The 19,008-nt window shown below is 42.6% G+C and overlaps 1 protein-coding gene across 2 annotated transcripts in view; it reads left to right on the top strand.

The window, feature by feature from the left end:
* The window catches only part of RGL1 (ral guanine nucleotide dissociation stimulator like 1), a gene marked incomplete at its 5' end in the record, with an annotated part of 79,503 nt that overhangs the window by 38,888 nt on the left and 21,607 nt on the right, over positions 1-19,008 (top strand). For both annotated transcript variants that reach the window (XM_082002902.1, XM_082002901.1), the window contains 2 exons: positions 399-476; positions 15,632-15,816. In XM_082002902.1, the coding sequence (XP_081859028.1) occupies positions 399-476; positions 15,632-15,816 (263 nt within the window). The remainder of the gene's footprint in view (positions 1-398; positions 477-15,631; positions 15,817-19,008) is intronic.

The following is a 19,008-nucleotide window of genomic DNA, read 5'->3' as shown; positions in this document are numbered from 1 at the left end:
TCTTTCCCTGTGGCATTTTCAAAGTGCCACGGACCATTCCCACTCGTGACAACTGTGTCAGTAGTTTTGGCACAAGTGAGCACTTGCCACCTAGAAAACTTTGTGTGAAATCACACTTGGAGTTAGAAGGAATGACGAATACTAGAGAAGCAGAAACCATATTGGCGAAAGTGGTTGTGTTACAGCCTGTCTGTCTCTTTAGGATTTTTTTTTTTTTTTCTCTCCTAACTGAAATAATCTTCAGGCTTCTTAATTTTGCCCAACTGTTAGATTCCATATTTGTAGTTTGAGCTAGAAACACTTTTTAGTTGTTTATGACAATTGCATATGAATTATGCTATTTGGGATTTTGTTTTTATTCAGTAGAAGTTCCTCTAAACACCCATCTCATTTTTCAGGTATGGAAACCTGGAGACCTCAAGCTGTGAAGAAGTTGGAAGCCAGAATTCCTCCGAATCCAAAACAGTACTCAGGATGTAAGTGTGGTTTTGCACTGTACGGCGAGCCCTAGTCAGGACTCAGTACTGGGGGAGGATGTGGGCAGCATACCTGTTGTTTCCTTTGAAAAGTCACAGCACTGTTTGCTTAAACAAGCTTGTGTAAAGGCGAAATATCAACTGTCTCATAACAAATCCAATAACATAACCGAGAGATCTTTCCATCAGGGAAATTGTCTCAGAATTAAACACGAGATGAACACATTTAGGCCAACGCGTTGATTAAACAAACCAGGAGTGTTCGTTTTCCCTGCCTTACTTATAGCAGTAAATGATTATTGCTTATGACTGATTTTATTGTGCATTACGACAGTGTCTGCAGACCAAAGATGAGGTTGTCTCGGGCAACGTGTGTATGCATGTATCTTTTCCATTAGTGCCCTTATGATTTACAGTGTTGCTTTTAGAGAGAAATTTAAATTCTGAAGTCATCCTAATTTGCAAGAAAAATAGCAAAGCTGTTCTGAAATGCAGGTTAAATGGGGAAAAGAGTGGTTTGGTTATCCTCCTAGCATTATATGAAACTGTGTTTTATCTTTAGGCATTGGGTGTAAAATGTGCCTTAGGTCATCAACATTTGTACTTTGACATCTGTATGATCTGTGGTTTGCATGCATCGTGGCAGTAAAAAGTAGCCACGCAGTTATATTTGATTACAGTATGCTTGATTCTTGTCAACATTAGTGATGAATTTTTTTTAAGTCTTCTCAGCTTCCACCAGTTAAGAAAACCTTAATTTTTTTTATCAGTGCACTGATTTCTCAAAGTGTAATTGATGAAGCCACCTTTAATTTCCTTTTTGTTTTGAGATGGAGGAAAAATGTTGAATTTTTCTATCATGAGATGCACAGTCCAGTCAAGACTGAGAAATACGCTGCAGTTTTTTCATTCCTGAGGTTCAGGCAGATTGTTGATTCCAGTCACATTCTATTCTACAATATTGGCCCTGCCCTTCCCACTGCTTACCTCCATGCTTTTCTGATGGCCTGTGTGTTGGGATGGGGCAGGGGGTTCAAGTCTGGCTTAAAATGGTTCAAATATCCCGGTCCAGAAATGTGCCGTTAACATACTGAACGCCTTCCTGTCCTCCATGGTCTGAATGGAGTGGTTAGACAGTGGGGTTGCTTTGCCTTCTGTCATCCATGCGGAAACTGTTTTGTTTAACCACCAGAGATCGATTGGTAAAAGCTCCTTGGCTGTGAGCATTTCAATAGCTGCCTCTGAAAACACAATGAATTATGCTCGCTTGACTGCAGAAGAAATGTAGAGCTTAATTAATGTCTGTAAATGATACAGGATTCTCAAAGGCTGTAGTTAGAAACAAAATGTTATCGCTTATTAATTTTATTTTTTTTAGCACTTAGCAAGGTCCGAAAGCTACAAGCTCTGATTTGGGCTGTTCCTCTTGCCCCCTGAGACTCAACATGGGAGCTCAGTTCTCCGATTCTTTCCTGGCTGGTTTAACAGAGAGCTATCAATGTTTTTTTCCCACTTTGCCATGAGAACTCATCAAAGAACAGCTGGTCGTTAAAACTTGGTCACAAGCACCAAGGCAGCAGTATTATGTAGTGGGTAGAGGCAATAATAGGCAGCCAGTGTGTTCCCACACTCCCATCCAAAATGAGCACTAGGGTCTCTTCCAGCTTTGGCCAAACCATTTGACCTTCCCCTATCTCAGTCAGTCCAGTCATAAAATATGAGCTAAAGCAGTACCCTTCCTGCAAAATAGATTAAGAATTTATACGGGGGATGAGGAAGATAATTTCACCAGTATAAATCATGTTTGGATTAATCCCTCAACTGCCTTTTCATGGACCCAAAGGAGCTTGATTATGAGATGGAAAGAAAAGGGGTGAAAGTAATGCTGATGTTAGCGTCACTCAGGCTTTGGGCAAAATGCATCAATTTCCAGTTACGCCTGGAGGTGAGCGTGCAAGTGAAATATCATTTTCTAGGAGCATGTTTGGTTTACTTTTTTTTTTCTTAATTGAATTGTTTCCCGACTGACATACGCATAGTTTATCACATATCTCCTGCCTAGTTGCTTCCTGCTGCATCAATGCAGTCTTCCCTCTTGGCATGTAATCGTCAGGTAGCGCCTTTGCACAGCCCCAGACTGACAAATGGATGGAGTCTGTGCTCCTATTCCTGTGGTAACACAACTTTTGATGAGTTTCTCTGATGTAATATTCATGAATATAGTCCATACCACTGATTTTGATCTTTTGGCCCTCATAAGATACCTTAAAAGGTCTGAATTTGATACATGTTACCCCACTACTTATTTATGGAAAGCTCAACAATGAAGTTGTCAACAAAGAAATTTGTCAGGTATACGTGTTTTAACAGATCCTGTATAAATGTGAATTCACTCTCCTGCCTTAAAAATTTCCACTGCTTTCAGTTGCTCTGGCTACTTGTCTCTTAGATATGATTAATGGTATCTGGAAAAGAGGTTGGCTTTGTGGTCCTGTTGTGAAACACGTAGTTCTAGTAGTTCAGGTTTTCTCTTGTCTGGGATAATTCCAATATAATTGCATTTGCCCTCTTTTCTCATAGAACAGAAACATGATATAATTGTGCTCTCGGTTTTATATGACATGGAGAAATAAGAGGAAGAAGCAGTAGAGCCATGTTATTTCTTACCATTAACTCTGTATTTCTCAGAGGAAAGATACCTCGTGGGGAAGCCCGTGCTCTGTGGCCAGAGATCTTCCGCATTTGTCAGACTCCTGTTGTGACAGTTCAGATGCTTTGAAAATCCATTTGGGGCATTAGAAATGGGGATGCAATTTAAAGCATTTCCACTGGTTTGACACAAAAGAATGCTACAGAAGTTAAACACAACTGCAGGAGAAGAATTTATGACTCTTTAAATAACTTGTGGAATTTTAAAGAAGAGAGCGGTTTTTGCAAAATCTGACGTACTTATGAGAGGAATAGTGTCGTATGTGGTGTACTGTAAGCCCACAGGTTACTACTTTCTATGTTGAAATTCTCTGTACTTTTTGTACTTGTAGTATAGAGTTGTGATATATTTTGAGAAGGAAAATGCCTAATGTACGTAACTTTTAAAATTATTATTATTTTAGCATTGCACCCAGTGTTCACGTAGCTCAGAACCTGCAAGTCCTGTGCTAGGACTTGAGCGCACTCATGGTACAGTCTTGTTTGAGAGACTTGTGGGAGCTATAAACCTACTCGTGTGTTTCCAAATTCTGGGTCTGAGCCAGCAGTTACTTCTCACACTTGTTGCAGTGACATATAGTCACTGGCCCAAGATCACTTCAGCTGCGTTTAGAAACGTGCCTTCTAAGGATCCGTTCTGCCAAGGGGATTTTCTCCTGTTCACTTAAGCATCATTCCTATAATTTTTGGGCCACTGGAGTAGTCAAAAAAATTACATTTTTCAACAGGCATCTGACTTAATTACATCGAATGCAAAATGTCTTTTGGGCTTTTTATTATTATAAAAATTTTCTTAAAGAACTGCATTCAGTAATACACAGTTTAAACAAAGGCACTGTAGGTTTGTAACTTCAAAACTACACAGACAGTTTGGACCTGAGAGTTATGAGTAAGCTCTGAACATGGTCAAAAGTTTTTTGAGCTTAAAGAAACCTGCCATTCATGAATGCATGACTCTAAGCTCTTTTTTAGCTTTTCATGTTCAGTAGCTTGTTTTCCGCAGTTCTCACTACTTTCAGTTGGTCAGAAAGTTCGTGACTACAGGTAACAGAAGAATAAAGTCCAGAAAAGGTCAGATATTCCAGTCAAATGTCTGAGTTAGATGGACTTCAGCCTGTGTTTCAAGAAATATGATGCCATGCCTCTCTTAATTGTCTGATACGAGAGTTGTAAGGAGTAACTTACTTGACCCTTTGTCTCCACCAATAAGCAATTCTTTTTGCTCTTCGTTGCATCATGTAAACAAGATAGCCTGGTGTTGTTTCTCAGTTTTGCATGTTTTTGTGTCAAGGTGTGATGGAGTTGCCTCCTCACCTGAGCTAGGTCGTCATCGTCTTCGGAGTTCTCTCTGTTCACTACAAGCTTCTTCGCTTAAGACTTCTGTTGACTTTCAAAAAGAAAAGAGTAGATATAACACACCAAGACATATGACAATTCAGAATAAAAGCATACATACATTAAACACATATAAAAATTATCAGCATGATGAATAGCATCAAGAATTAAAGAGGTGTACTATCATATGGACATTACATAAACTGTAGAGAATTTATATTGGAATTCAGTTATGTTTTTGTTTTTAAGTGAGGTTGTATAGTTCAAATATGTGGTTTGCTACATGTCACCAGACAAAAAGCAAATGAGGAAAGAAAGTAGAGCAAAAATAAATAATGTACTTTCTCTTGCTCGTGTCTGATGTGAAGACTCTACACACCTTAGCAGCCAGGAGTCATAGGAAACTTAAATGAGATAGTCATGTCCAAGAGACCTCAAGCACCTTTACATATTCTGGGAAGGGGATCAGCAAGCCAAGCAACTAATGCTGTTTGGGGACTTCAGTCATACAACATATAGGTTGTATGTATTGCCCTCGAGATAGTTAGAAACAATGCTTTTGGTGATATGACCTGATCACTGTGATCTCTATTCAGAGCAGAAGAGTTCCTCAGTTAACTTTTAACTCACTGTTAAAAGGTTGATTTTTTTTTTCTATGCAGAATGATCTGTGAAATACTTTGTGCCCGATTTTCTTCCCCTTACTGAAAGAAGGTGTTAATTTTGATCTCTGGGCAATCTACTGCTGGCAAACAACTATACCCAAACCACAAACTCCATGAATTTAAAGAGGTGATGTATTACAGAAGCAGAACACTTCTTTCCCAGAAGATAGGCATTAAAGACCTGGCTGATGCTGATAGAGGACAGAGAAAGAACCACAAAGCCTTTTAAATATAAAATGTCGTAGCTGCCTGTACCTTTTGGAAGTCAATAGCTTCATTAGATACTGAGATGTCTCTGAGTGACGTGAGGGTCCAAAACAGTGTTGAGGCCATGTCGCTGAAATGACTTGTTAGGCTTGCGAAACCTGGAGAGCTGATGCAGCACATCACACTTCATGGATAAGAGGTGCTGAGCTTGTTGCCACGAGTTTTAAAGATTTCTGTCGGTGAAGTTCCCAGAAGTGATTCATTCCTGTTCAGCACACACAGAAAAATGTCCAGCCTGGCGATCCAGGCTTGCCCGCAATGTTTGCGTTCAGGGAAGACTAGTTTAATGTTAACTGAATCTAGTTACTTGAAGACCTCGCTCAAAAATACGGTCGTAGGAACCTGAGATTACCTGCGGCAGAGGTTTTGCAAGAGGCAGACAGTGTTCCCATATTGGTCCATGGACTTGAACCATGTTTTTTTGTTTGTTTGCTTTCCAGAAGTCTAACATTGGTACATTTTCTCTAAAGATACCCTTTAGGCATGTTGGTAAATATAATGGGGAGAGGGAAAAAGCATCCCATCTCCCCGGTATGTAGAAATAACTCTTGTGGTTGTAGCTAGTAAGAGACTCCACAGCCAGGGCAAAGGCAATGAAAAGGAAATGCTGTGCCATAAAGAGTGAGCCATGTTCTGATATGTTCACTTACATCTCTCCTTCTGATGAAACCAAAGAAAGTTTAAGAGCTTTTATAAATCCCCATTTAGGTCATATTTCTCAAGGGTACTAAAGACAAAGTGGTAGAGCTGGAAAACTGGTCTCCTGGGATTCAAATGGGAATCTCAATTATCTTTATTTTTTTTTCTTGGCTACATTGTATACTCACATGCCCAGAGCTGTGAAAGGGAGGATTCTTACTGGAGTTGGACCAGCTGAATGAGAAGCAGAACCAGTTTATGTAGTACAAAAAGTGAAATAGCTTTAAGCCCTCAAACTCTCCTCTTCTGCAGTTGCAAGCACCACCATGGCTGAGTCCTGAGGCTTTTAAATCCTAAACGAGCTTGAGTAACAGTAGAAGTCCTTTCAAGTCTCCTCTTGGAGTAGAAGGTTGTGGTTTCCTTCTGCTACTGGCTTCAGTTTGCCAATCTGGAGTAGATGGGCGGTGCTCTCCTTCAGGTGAATGACAGGCCACAGAAATGAATCAAAATACTTGGGGCTTTTTTTATAGTCTTGAATGTCAACTCCTAGTTGCATCTGCTTTATTATCAAAATGTGGAATTTATTTGTTATTAAAACTTGGAATGTGGTGCGATTGAAAACCGCAGACAAAGCAACTCAAAGCTAGACTGAAATCCCCTTGTTTCACTTCACAGCAATTGGGTAAAACAGTTCAAATAAAGAAAATTAAGGAACTATTCAGTTACCACATGGCATGTCTTACATGTTTACTCCCCCTCTTCTGCATTAAAATAGTAAATACCAAAACCTTTGATGTAATACTGCAGCATTTGGAGTTTCTCATCATGATAAACATTGTGCCGTGGCTTCTTGTGCATTTAGACCTTCTGGATAGAAAACTTGTCTTTTGTTTCCTACTGAAGTTAACAGTCCTGCTGGAAAACAATGTGCACAGTTACAGTGCTGCAGAAATAAAACTGGTCCTGAAACATTGTACTCCAGGAGAACAGACACCAAAGGAATGCGAGGCAAATGGAATAAAATTGGCTGGAAGTTTCTGATGCCTGGGAAATCCATGGTGGGAAGCAGTTAAGATGCGTTTGGGAGAGCAACAATCAGCATTCATTCCAGTAAAGCCAATTAAGCTAAAACAACAGCAGAAACCAATGTGGTTACATGAGAAGTGGAGTCAAACACGGGGCAGTATAAACGATGGAAGAGTGGGAGAGTTATGAAAACAACCAGAACCAAGTGAAGAAGAATAATTAGAAGAGCAAAGTAAAGTAATGGTTGGCATCTCAATTAAAACAAGGAACAACTAGCAGACCTATTCCCTTGGTGATTTTACATGGGTCCCAGCAAAAGCCCCCCTGTATGCTATTCAGCCAGCTCTTCCCAAATCAAAAGAAGATCAGATCACTTGCTAGAAGTCATCAGCACGTCATTTACAAACGGACTGGGTGTGAGAAGTGACCCTTACATCAACCTTTGCTTGCAGTTTACAGACATTTTATCCATGATTCAAAGCTTTGATTTAACTGCCCAGGTTGTTATTTAACAAGCAAAACTGAGAAAGTACAGCTGGCTTAATTTAGTCTGTGTGAGCAAGCCTGAAAGCTATTGCACGGATGGTGGAGAAGAAGGAATAGCCCTCTGTAAAGTTTATTCCATTGATGGTCTTAAGCGTGCATTTGGGAAACTATAGATAGTTTTGTGCATGTTCCTGTCTAATTTCATAAGACATCAGTCATTTAATCTCTCTTTGCAACTGAGGTTCTCCTTAATTGTTGAGTTTCCCTTCTACTCTTTCTTTAGAAATAATTGTGGCGGGAAAGAAAACACTGCTTTTGCCTTTTTGGCAAGAAATTCTCTCTTTAATTTCTATGCAGACCTCTTCAGGATGAGTGCTATAGCTTTCTTCCCAGTTGAGAAAAGACTACACAGAATTTCTGTGTAACCTATTGAATCACTTGCGGCTATGTGATATGAAGACCTCATTTTCCACCTCCACAGTTAAGCTCGGTTTAACAGAGATATTAGACTTGGAGCTGCCACACCCTCATCATGTTTTGTGGTAGCTCATGGGCAAATGGGAGTGGATGAGTAGTTTTGTGTTCCCAGTTTGTGAATGACAGAATCAGATATCCTTCTTCCACCTAACAGTAGATAGATTTTGGAGACTGAAACCTTCAGAGATGGGCTTCAAGCAAAGCTGGTATGGGAGTCGGAAGACTTTCTGATAGGTGTGAAACTTGAAAGCATTGCTGAACAGAGCCCGGAGTCTGCAGTTGGCAGGACAGGAGTTAAACATTAAAATGTTTTTTCTTATAGGCAGGAAAGGAAAAATTTATAGCTCATAATCAACCCGTAAAAAATGTAGTCTGTGATGTTTCTTTCCTGTCTGAGAACTTGGAAGGCTCCTGTTCCTATCTGTCTCTGGGTCTATCAAGTACAGGGAGTTTCTTCTCAAGGGCAGCAAATGTAAAGCTACTGCAAGATATGGGCAATTCTCGAGCCCGTTTTCAGAAAGCTTCCCTCCCTGACACAGCAATTAAATGGTCAGGCGATAGGAGGTCAGTAGGGCACAGTGTACCTTTCTTCTCTTTTCTATTTCCCCTCTGGACTGAAATGATTTTTCTGGCAAAAATCGGTGTCTGTAACAGCTGTGAACTCTTCACCCTCCTCTGGGAGACTGGGTCTGTCTTAAAACTCTGTTTATTCTTCAGCTTATGAAAGTGGCCATCAACCAAGCCTCTGGAAAATGAGCTTAGTATAGAGTGCGTGAGCAATATTAGCACAAGAACTTATCCTGTGGAGAGGCTCCTTCTTCCAAATCATTGCTGAACTGGTAAATGCTCATAAGAAAAGAATACCCAACCTAGTTTGTGGTGGTGGAGCCAGAAGGGATGAGGGTGAGTTTGTGATGTGGGTGGGGTAAAGGGGCACAGAGCACCAGGAAATATACGATTAGGGCATGGAGCCTGTGGTGGAAAAGAAATGAAAATACTGTGGACATAGGGCAGTGGTGTTTGTGACTAAGTGCCGCTGCGACGCAGCGTTCTGGGTATGCGTGGGGCTAAAGAAGATCATTAAAAATGTGAGGAGAGGGGAGGGTGGAGCGAGAGCTTGGGAGCATCGCTGGGGGCATTCATCTGTCATGGCCTTTCTTACGCCTCGGGATGTGGAGCTGTTGTGTGACACCTATCCCAACTGAGAAAAATGGTCCTCAAGCTCCAGATAAAAAGTGTGGCCACCACTGGCCTAAACCGTGAAGGCCATATTTGTCACATGTATGGTGGAAGCTGAGCAGAGTTGTGAAAATTTGGTCCAAACCAGTTTTCGAATGTCAAGAGAGTCTTCCAAGCTGCACAATCTGTGTCTCATATTTGCAATGAAACCTGAAATCCAGAATGTGTTTGCATGTTAATTTTTGGTTGTAAATACTTTTTGTAGCTCTAAAACTGTAATTCCAGAGTTTCTCCTGTCAGCAAGCCTAACCAAACAACATTACTGACAGATTTCCAAATACTCTAATTAGAAATTCAAAGTTGCCACAATATCAGAGAAAGAAGCAGAAGAAACAACAGCCTAAAGTGGATAGGACTTGTAAAATGATATCTGTACTGGATTAAAAGTTAATTGAGTTTTGAGGAAAAACCAATACGGTTAAGATGAGACAAAGAGAGTGGGAGAAGCTATCTTTGCTCTTTCTTAACTTGGTTTATTTTGAATGCCACTGAGCAGCTGAGTTAACCAAATATTGCTGTGGCTTCCCTGCTTGCAGAACAAATGTGCCAGTATTTCTACACAGCTCTGATATGAGAGCTTTCTGGGTTGGCTTTTGGGCTCCTCGTCGTCTACGTGTGAAACCTATGTCCACATTTGAACTCTCATGATCTCAGAAATGAGGAAAGAGAGGTCCTCCTGGCTGGCTTGTCCCTTTCCATTCTGTAGCTATTAACACAATAGTCCTGGAGCCCCTACATCCATGTTTTGGGGGTTTTGAACTTCAAAAGCCAAGTGCCTGATTTTCATGAGCACAGAGCACAGATGCTCTTTGAGCTGACACATTGGTGTCTCTAACTGGGTACTCATGGTTAGAGGTTTTTACTGAGAGCATGGCCCTTCTCCTCTTCATAGAATATCATTGGGAGTACGGGATACTGTTATTGCGTGAGGGTGTTGTGAAATGGGCTTATTGGAATAGGAGTGAGGGTTTCTGTAGATGTGAAAAATATCATCACTGGAGGGCTGAGCTCTCCCGGCTAACTACACAGCAGAGCCCTAAGCATTTGCAGGACCTGCCGCAAACCAGGGCTGTTGTCACTTGGCCATCTCAGCTGCTTTTCTGCTGGCAGAGGAGCTCTTGAAATCTGCTTCCCCACAAAACTGTGTACATCTTCCCCCGCTTTCCATGGCGGCAATACTTGTAAGTCACTTCTCGCGCCTGCCACAGCATTTACGACTACTGTCTGGAAGAGATTTGAAATACAGGGATGGTCTCAGTGTCGCAGAGGAAATCTTCAGGACTTCCTTTTCTCGGGAAGTTTAGATGTTTATTGTGCCTTTTATTCTGGACCAAGGGCCTTTTTCCCTCTCATGTTACATCTTACACTGAACACCACAGTAGGCGATCATAAGACAGTGGCCACGGACAGTGTGTCGTGTTATGTGACTGCACATTGAAGTCCTTTTCCCTAATTAATCTCTCTGTCAGATCAGGTAAACAAAATTCTCTTTAAAAGGGTTTTTGATATGACAACTGTGTCTTCCCAGCCTGTAATATGTGCTGTGGCCAGTGCAAATTGGTGCACCAAAATATACATGCTGATTTACTGGCACATTGCTATGAAGAACCAAAGATCTCACAGTCTTTCCTGCAGCAGAAAAAATAAGTTGATCATTATTTTTTATCCAGGCTTGAATTTTCTTAAAACTTGAAGAAATCAACTCTGCTGATGAATCAATGTGGTTTCCACCTGGCCTGAAACAGAGGGAAATGATCTGTCCATCTACTTTTCCTGGTTTATGCAGGTTTTAACCCACACCCACCTATTAGATTGGTGCTTAGGTACTGCACAAATATATGCTTACGGGCACTTTTCTGCAGTTGGTGTCTTTTTAGCTGCATGTGTCTAAGAAGGTCCGGGATAACTTCCCTGAAGTCCTTGTCTTCGGGCTAAGGGTAAAATCAAGATTCTGCTGATGTATTTTTGTTACGCATCCTAAGATTAGCAAGATCAAGCTGTCTTCTGGGCTCAGCTATCTTGGTGCTTCAAGCTTAATGCTGGGCACTGGCAGCATAGTGCTGCCCACGCTGCATGTGTCACGATTAGGGTTTTATCTTCACAGATGAGGCAACCTCACTGTGTGTGCTCGTGGGGGTTAGGTTCAGGCTTAGACTGCTTTTTCACAGAACCCAAGGTTTTATGAACAGACAGGCTTTCTACTAAGACAGCCGGTAAGCGGTAATACGGTGTGGAGGAACATGCAGCTTCGGTTTGGTCCCAGGCTTGGCAGCACCGATTGGTGAGAGGAAGGGCACCAAAGGAAGCGTTTGATTTAGCACTTCCATGGGGAAGCAACTACCCTGAAGGAGCCACAAATACCTTGTTTCCTCCCTGCTATTTTCCCACAACATCCCAGAGACAGGTAACGGAGCAAATATTGCAGCCTCGCCAGGCCACAGCTTTTCCCACTAGCACAAGAGAGAATTAAGAAATTATGTTCTGCTTTTGATTGTGTGCGTAATGTCTGGTAGTTACTCAAACATGGTCACGGTACAGCTAAGCAAAGATACTTCAACTGATTAAACAAAGCATAACTCCAAGTCTTGCTTTGTTAGCTTGACAAACAGTTCAATACAGGGAAGCAGGATCATAGTGAATGCTAGTAATAGAAGACTATTTGGTTTTATCTGAGATGCTGGCTTTATATACTTGGGAGAGGGCTACTTCTATTATTAATGGTTGCAACGGGTGCTGGAGCAGTGCGAGGAGCAGCAGCAGGACACCTGAGGAGAGATACACGTGGACAAGGAGAGGCTTGACTGAACAGGGGCCATTCCCCAAGCAACTGACCCTGGACTGGATGAGACAGCAAGGCGCGGAGCCCGCACCCGGCAGCGCGGGAGATTTAAGCAGACAAAACCAGTCAGCCCAGCTGATTGCAATGGATGCTAGAGCATATATATTTCCCAGCAGGCAGGTGTATGGCAGCATGGTGACCACCCAGCTAAAAGCAGTGTCCCCTGCTTCTCCTGAGCTTCTAGCACCTGGTAGAACCAATGCAGCCACACAGACAGAGTTCCTGTTCAAGCATGCGACCACCCAGATTTCCATACGTGGGATGTGTGAAGGGATATCCCTAGAGGTGGAAAGTGATTGCAAGCAAGACTGCGGGTGGTGTGACCAGATTGATGAGCTGCTCTGCTTGGTGGCTGAGCTGCAGGAGGAGGTGAGCAGACTGAGGAGTATTCCAGAGTCTGGGAGGTATCAGCGGAGCCGCACGCTACCATCTATGACGCATAGAAACCAACTCAGCGTGGCCACTACGGAGGCAGGTCCTGGATCTGTTCTGTGGATCAGTAGCCCTTGTCCTTATGGGAGATTTCAACATGTATTCATATTGCTATGATATCATACTCTGGATATCATACTGTGTATATATCATACTGATATCATACTATGAATATCATACTGCTGTGACAAGCAGGTCTTGGAAATTCTTGAAGTTATTTAGGAGATAATGTCGTGGTTTAGCTCCAGCTGGCAACTAAGCCCCATGCAGCCGCTCGCTCACTCTATCCTGACTGAAACCAGGACAGGTATCTAGGAGATAACTTCTTGTCACAAGTACTCAGTGAGCCAACTAGGAAAGATGCCCTCTTAGACTTGCTATTTGTGACTAGAGAAGGACTCATGAGGGATGTGATGGTAGGTGGCTGTCTTGGCCACAGTAATCATGAAATGGTTGAGTTTAAAGTTCTCAGTGTAATGAGAAAAAAGACAGCAGAGTTGCTACCCTGGACTTCATGAAAGCAAACTTTAAGCTATTCAGGAAGCTATTTAGCAGAGTCCCTTGGGAATCTGCTTTTGAGGGCTTAGGAGTCCACAAGTGCGGGTCAGTCTTTAAGAACCACCTTTTAGAAACACAGGAGCAGGCAATTCCACTGTGTCATAACTTAAGCAACCGGGGCAGAAGAACAGTTTGGCTGAAGAGGAAACTCCTCGTGGAGCTCAAGAGGAAGAACAAACTGTACGATCTCTGGAAGTGAGGTCAGGCTTCACAGGAAGAGTATAGAGCTGTGGTTCATTTATGCAGGGAGAAGACAGGAATGGCCAAAGCTCAATTAGAGTTGAAACTGGCCAATCTTGTTTCAGATAACAAGGGCATTTTTAAGTATGTTAATAGCAAGAGGAGGACTAAAGAAAACATGGGACTGATACTGGTTGAAGATGGTCACCTGACTAATAGGGCTGAAGAAAGAACGGAGGCATTCAATGCGTTTTTTGCCTCGGTCTTTAATAATACCGATAGACCTCGGGCTGCCCAGTCCCCTGAGTCAGGAGACCATGAGTGTGGGAACGGTGACTTTCCACTTGCGGACACTGAAGTTGTAAGGGACCGGTTGCTGCATCAGCTGCATGTTCATGAGTCCATGGGGATGGATGTCCTGATGGGATCCTGATGGGATTCACCCCAGAGTACTGAAGGAGCTAGTGGATATTATGGCAGGAGCCCTCTCGATCCTCTACCAAAGGTCTTGGGAGTCTGAGGAGGTCCCTGCTGACTGGAAGCTAGCCAGTGTTTTTCCAATCTGCAGAATGGGTGTGAGGAAGGACCAGGGAACTACAGACCTGTTAGTCTAACCTAAGAGTTCCTGGAAAAGTTTTGGAGAAGATCATGCTGGGCGCTGTTGAAAGGCATTTAGAGTAATGCAATCATCAGGCAGAGTCAGCGTGGGTTCACAAAGGGGAAGTTCTGCTTAACTAATTTGATACCCTTCCATGATAAGGTCACCCACCTCGTGGGCGAAAGGAAGGTGATGGGTGTAGTTTTTCTGGATTTTAGTAAGGCTTTTGATACTGTCACTCAGAGCATCCTTCTGGCCAAGTTGTCCAACTGTGGGATGAGCAGGTTCACGGTGCTCTGAGTGAAGAGCTGGCTGAACGGCAGAGCTCAAAGGATTGTAGTGAACGGGACTACATCTGGCTGGCGACTGGTCACCAGTGGTGCTCCTCAGGGCTCAATTCTAGGGCCAGTGCTGTTCAGTATGTTTATCAATGATCTGGATGCAGGAGCTGAATGCACCAGCAGGAAGTTTGCTGATGAAACCAAACTGGGAGGTGCTGTTGACTCTCTTGAGGGACAGGAGGCCTTGCAGAGGGGTCTAGATAGATTGGAGCATTGGGCTATGGTTAATGGGATGGTATTTAACAAGTCGAAATGCTGAATTCTGCACCTGGGACAGAATGCTGCTGGGCACGAGTATAAACTGGGAGAGGAGTGGCTGGAGAGCAGCCCTGCAGAAAGGGACCTGGGGGGGGGCTGGTGGGCAGCGGGCTCAGCAGGAGCCAGCGGCGGGACCTGGCAGCCAGGAGGGCAAACCGCACCCAGCAATGACCAAGAGAGGTCAAGAGAGGGGATTATCCCGCTGGACCTAGTGCTGGTGTGGCCTCACCTTGAGTTCTGTGAGCAGTGCTGGGCCCCACTGTTTGAGAAGGATGTGAAGGTCCTTGGATGTGTCCAGAGGAGGCCAACAACGCTGGTGACGGGGCTGGAAGGCATGTCCTCTGAGGAGCAGCTAAGGACCTAAGGGCTTGTCTAGTTTGGAGAAAAAGAGGCTGAGGGGGGACCTCATGGCTCTCTACAGCTCCCTGAGGAGGGGATGTGGAGGGGGAGGTGCTGAGCTCTTTTCCCTGGGATCCAGTGATAGGACGTGTGGAACGGTTCAGAGCTGCGCCAGGGGAGGGTCAGACTGGACATTAGGAAGCATTTCTCTGCCGAGAGGGTGGTCAAACCCTGGAACAGGCTTCCCAGAGAGGTGGTCGATGTCCCATGCCTGTCAGCGTTTAAGAGGCATTTGGCCAATGCCCTTAACAACATGCTTTAACTATTGGTCAGTCCTGAAGTGCTCAGGCAGTTGGACTAGATGATCGCTATAGGTCTCTTCCAACTGAAATAATCTGTTGTATTCTATTATCTTAATTGCTTTATCTATCATTATTTGGTATCCTGAATTTAATAGAATGGTCTTAATATGGCTTAAATGGATTTGATTCTTTATTAGTTTGCATTTTGGGGCTACAATTCTACTCTGCTTGTAGGACTGCAAATCAGGAGCAACTTCACTGAAGTTCCTGGCAAAATCTGAGTGATATCTTAATAAAATTCCATGCATAAAAAGAACAAATTAAATTCCTTGCTCAAAACATCTTCATGCTGCCTTCATGTGTGAATGTCTCAGTGTTTTTATTGTTATATTAGACACAAATACATACGGTTGCATTAATACATGCTGCATACAACCAGTGTGTTCTCTGTGTATTTTCTCTTAGTGCAATAGCATCAATCTTACGAGCCTGGCTCGATCAGTGCTCTGAGGATTTCAGAGAGCCACCCAACTACCCGTGTTTGCTGAAATTGCTGGATTACCTGAAGAAGAATATACCCGGCTCTGACCCAGAGAGGAGGGCGCAGAACCTCTTGGAACAGTTCCAGAACCAAGAAGTGGAAAATGAGGGTAAGTTATCTTTCCCCTCCGTCTTTCTGTTCTCCCAGACCGTAAGGTACCATAGGGATTTATGTGGAGTACATTTCATCAACCCTCATGCTAACTGACAATATTATGAGGCTCGCCAGTGACTTTTTTCTTGTTTCTTTAAAAAAAAAAAAAAAATCGCTGTATAAGGCTGCAGGTTCTGTGAGGGATGAAATCATCATACAGTGTAGGTGCCTGTGCCTGTTATTCCGGTGTGGACTGGGAAATCCAGCACTACTCTGATATTTAACCAAAGCTTTGAGATTGCTGCAGCAGCAAAATGGTTAATTGTCAGCACACTTACCATGTCAGTGAGTTAAAACACACAGCTGCTCTTTAGTTGGTCTTCTCATTTCAAACATTCCCCCCACCCTCCAAGAAAAGCCCAAACCAACAAAAAGCAAAATACAGAGCTGCAACAAAATCCAGCTTGAGTCACAAGCCTTGTTGTCGTGAAGCTTTTCTTCCTAGTTACCATCATGTCAAAGGAAGTGTCTGTGGCTGTTTTTTCCTATTTGAGCGGCTGGCTGCTGGTATCCAAGGACAGAGGAAAAACTTACGTTACTGGGGGTCACAATCTACTGAAACAATAGTGAACTGTAGTAACACAAATATGCTGTGTGCAGCGTCAAGCCTGACACATACCCTTATTCTAGTCAGAAAGCTTCCTGTGGCACAAGCTGAAAAAGTCATAGGAGCTCATGTAGTCTGTGAATGAGAAGTAGAATCAACTTCCAGCTTTGGTAGAGGGACGAGAAGGAATAATTCATGTCATGAAGGATAAAGGAAATGACAGAAAAAAAAAAATTTCATCTCATAAAAATCATGTCTGCCGGATGTTCCAGAAATACCATGTCAATGCCTAATACTGTGAAATGCCAAATTAACTCCGTCATTAACACACACATAAAAAGTACCGCACAGAGTGCAGGCCTTTTCCTTATTGAACACAGGTAAATGAACAGGATCGCCAGTATGTGCCTGTTGATGTCCTTTCCTGGGTTTGGTTCCCACAGGTCAAACAAAGAAAGCTATATTTGGGTTTATCTGTTGTTCAAAGCGAGCAGAAGTTCTCAGCAGCCCTGCTTCTGCATTTGTTTCCTCAAGTAACTGTTGAAAAGGTTCCTTTCTGAGTTCTAGATGGGTCAGTTTGAATGATAACTTCTTCCAAATTGTGGCAGAATAGAGGCTGTTAATTAGAATAAGATAAGAGGAGAAGAATGCAATTAACCCGCCGGGTCTGCAGAGAAGAGTTTTGGAGTTGTCACTTTATTAGAGCTTCGTCTTTGTTCATTTCAGAGATTTCTTTCAGAACTCTTAATGTGTTGCCTGCAATCGAGACTTGCTGATAATTATCGTTCTAAAGCGTTCATGTTGTGCTATGAATTTACAAATTGGGGTCCTAATCTTACAGTTTGATTTGTGTAATCAGACCTCCATTCAGTGCTGCCATCAGCCATGCCAGCAGATTAGATTGCAGTACCGTATACATAGATAAAAGCAGTTCCCCGGCCTCGGTGCCTGCAGCTTGAGCAATACAAAGCAAGGTGAGTCAGAGACTGCAAATTCAGAAGGGGCACGTGTTCGCTCTCGGTGAAGTCAAGAGGGCAGTCAGGCTTTGAGAGGGCTAAAGGGATCAGAGCGATTTGAAGATGATGAGATAGTTGAGTACAAGAGGATTCCAGCTTCTTGGTGAGTAGGGTTATACATTCATGAAGGTGAGAGAGAAAGGAGAAAGAGAGGCATGAAAAAAGAAAAGGAAAATCTTGTGTTGGACTCCAGGACCTGATTCTAAGGGTGCTGTGAGATTTTTGGGTAGGGTTGCAATTCAGTGATGAGAATTTTCACTTGAATTTCAAGAGCTGAAAGGAAAATGAGGAGTTACATAGCCAAAAAGAGAGAGAAAAAAGTGTGACTCTCATAACAGTTCAGTAAAAGTCCATTTAATTATGGGTATTGTTACAAAACAGCCACAGAAAAATAATGCTGGAACAGAGGTCTCCGTTTATCGCACTTAGCTCTGTCAATAAATTGTGCAATTGGAACGTACAGATGGAAATCTGGATACAGCCTGTAGTTATAATTTGTTACATCAAAACTGTAGCAATTTACATTGATGATTAGGTTTTGCTAATTCATAAAGAAAGGAAAAATGAAGTATTTCAAAAAACAATGATGAAGTACCTCTTTATCTGCTTCTGTTGCTTTAATGTCTGTTCTGCTTTAACTGGATGTGAAGAATTGCATAACATACTCTGAAATGCACTGCTTGTTTCTGTTAATGAGATTTCACTAGTAGTAAAGTCAGTACTTTCGTTGTTAGTCTTCAACAAGTCCATTTTTTTTCTCCCTTTTGGAGTTACTGTCGCCTTAAAGTAAAAGGGATTAGGAAGAGGATTTATTTTCAGGGATTTTCTGTTTGACTTCCTCCTCTACCATGGGAAACAAGGGCATATTTCTTTGTGTTTTAATGTGGCTTTGTTCCCAACCTGTGGGAACCAAAAGGTGACATGGGAACATCTGTGAAAACCCTTCCCTTCAGCACTGGATCAGGTCCCTTGATGAGGGCAGCTCTCCTCTTCCACCCCTTCACAGTGCAAATTTAGAAGCAGCAGGTGCTCACTGTATTCCCTTTTCTGGGGATAATTCCCACAGAGAGAAGGTGAGGGATGCTGGAATAATGTAGTCCGTGTAGCTCTGTGAAGGCACAAATGGTGCCAAGAAAATCTGGTACCTCCTTTTATTTCCACACATGGGAGATGAAATCTGGATATAAAGAGCATTCCTAGTGCAATATTTTGGGGATATAATTGCAGTCTCATCCCTTTGCTGTTTGTTGTTGTTGGTTTTTTTTTTTTTTTAGATTATAAAATGCATAAAAACTGAAAAGTAAATTAACAAAGTTCTGCAATGTTAACAAGGAATTTTTGTTAGGGGGTGGTGGTGGTGTTTTTTCTTTCAGAAGAATGGTTAGCAAATAGCTTAAGCCACTTCTCAGCTAAGAGACCCTGAACAGCTCAGTTCTAACTCTATTTCTTTTTCTTCCACCTTTTCTTTGACAATTTAATCTCCTGGTCATCATCTTTCTCACGAAAATATGCAGCACAACGGGGCCATTACATCAGGCAGGACCCTTTAGGCGTTCTGCTATAATATATACATTGATGTTTTAAA

This window comes from Phaethon aethereus, assembly GCF_964289735.1.
Source record: "Phaethon aethereus genome assembly, chromosome: 8".
NCBI classification, from domain to species: Eukaryota; Metazoa; Chordata; class Aves; order Phaethontiformes; family Phaethontidae; genus Phaethon; species Phaethon aethereus.
This window is presented reverse-complemented; position numbering and strand designations above follow the sequence as displayed.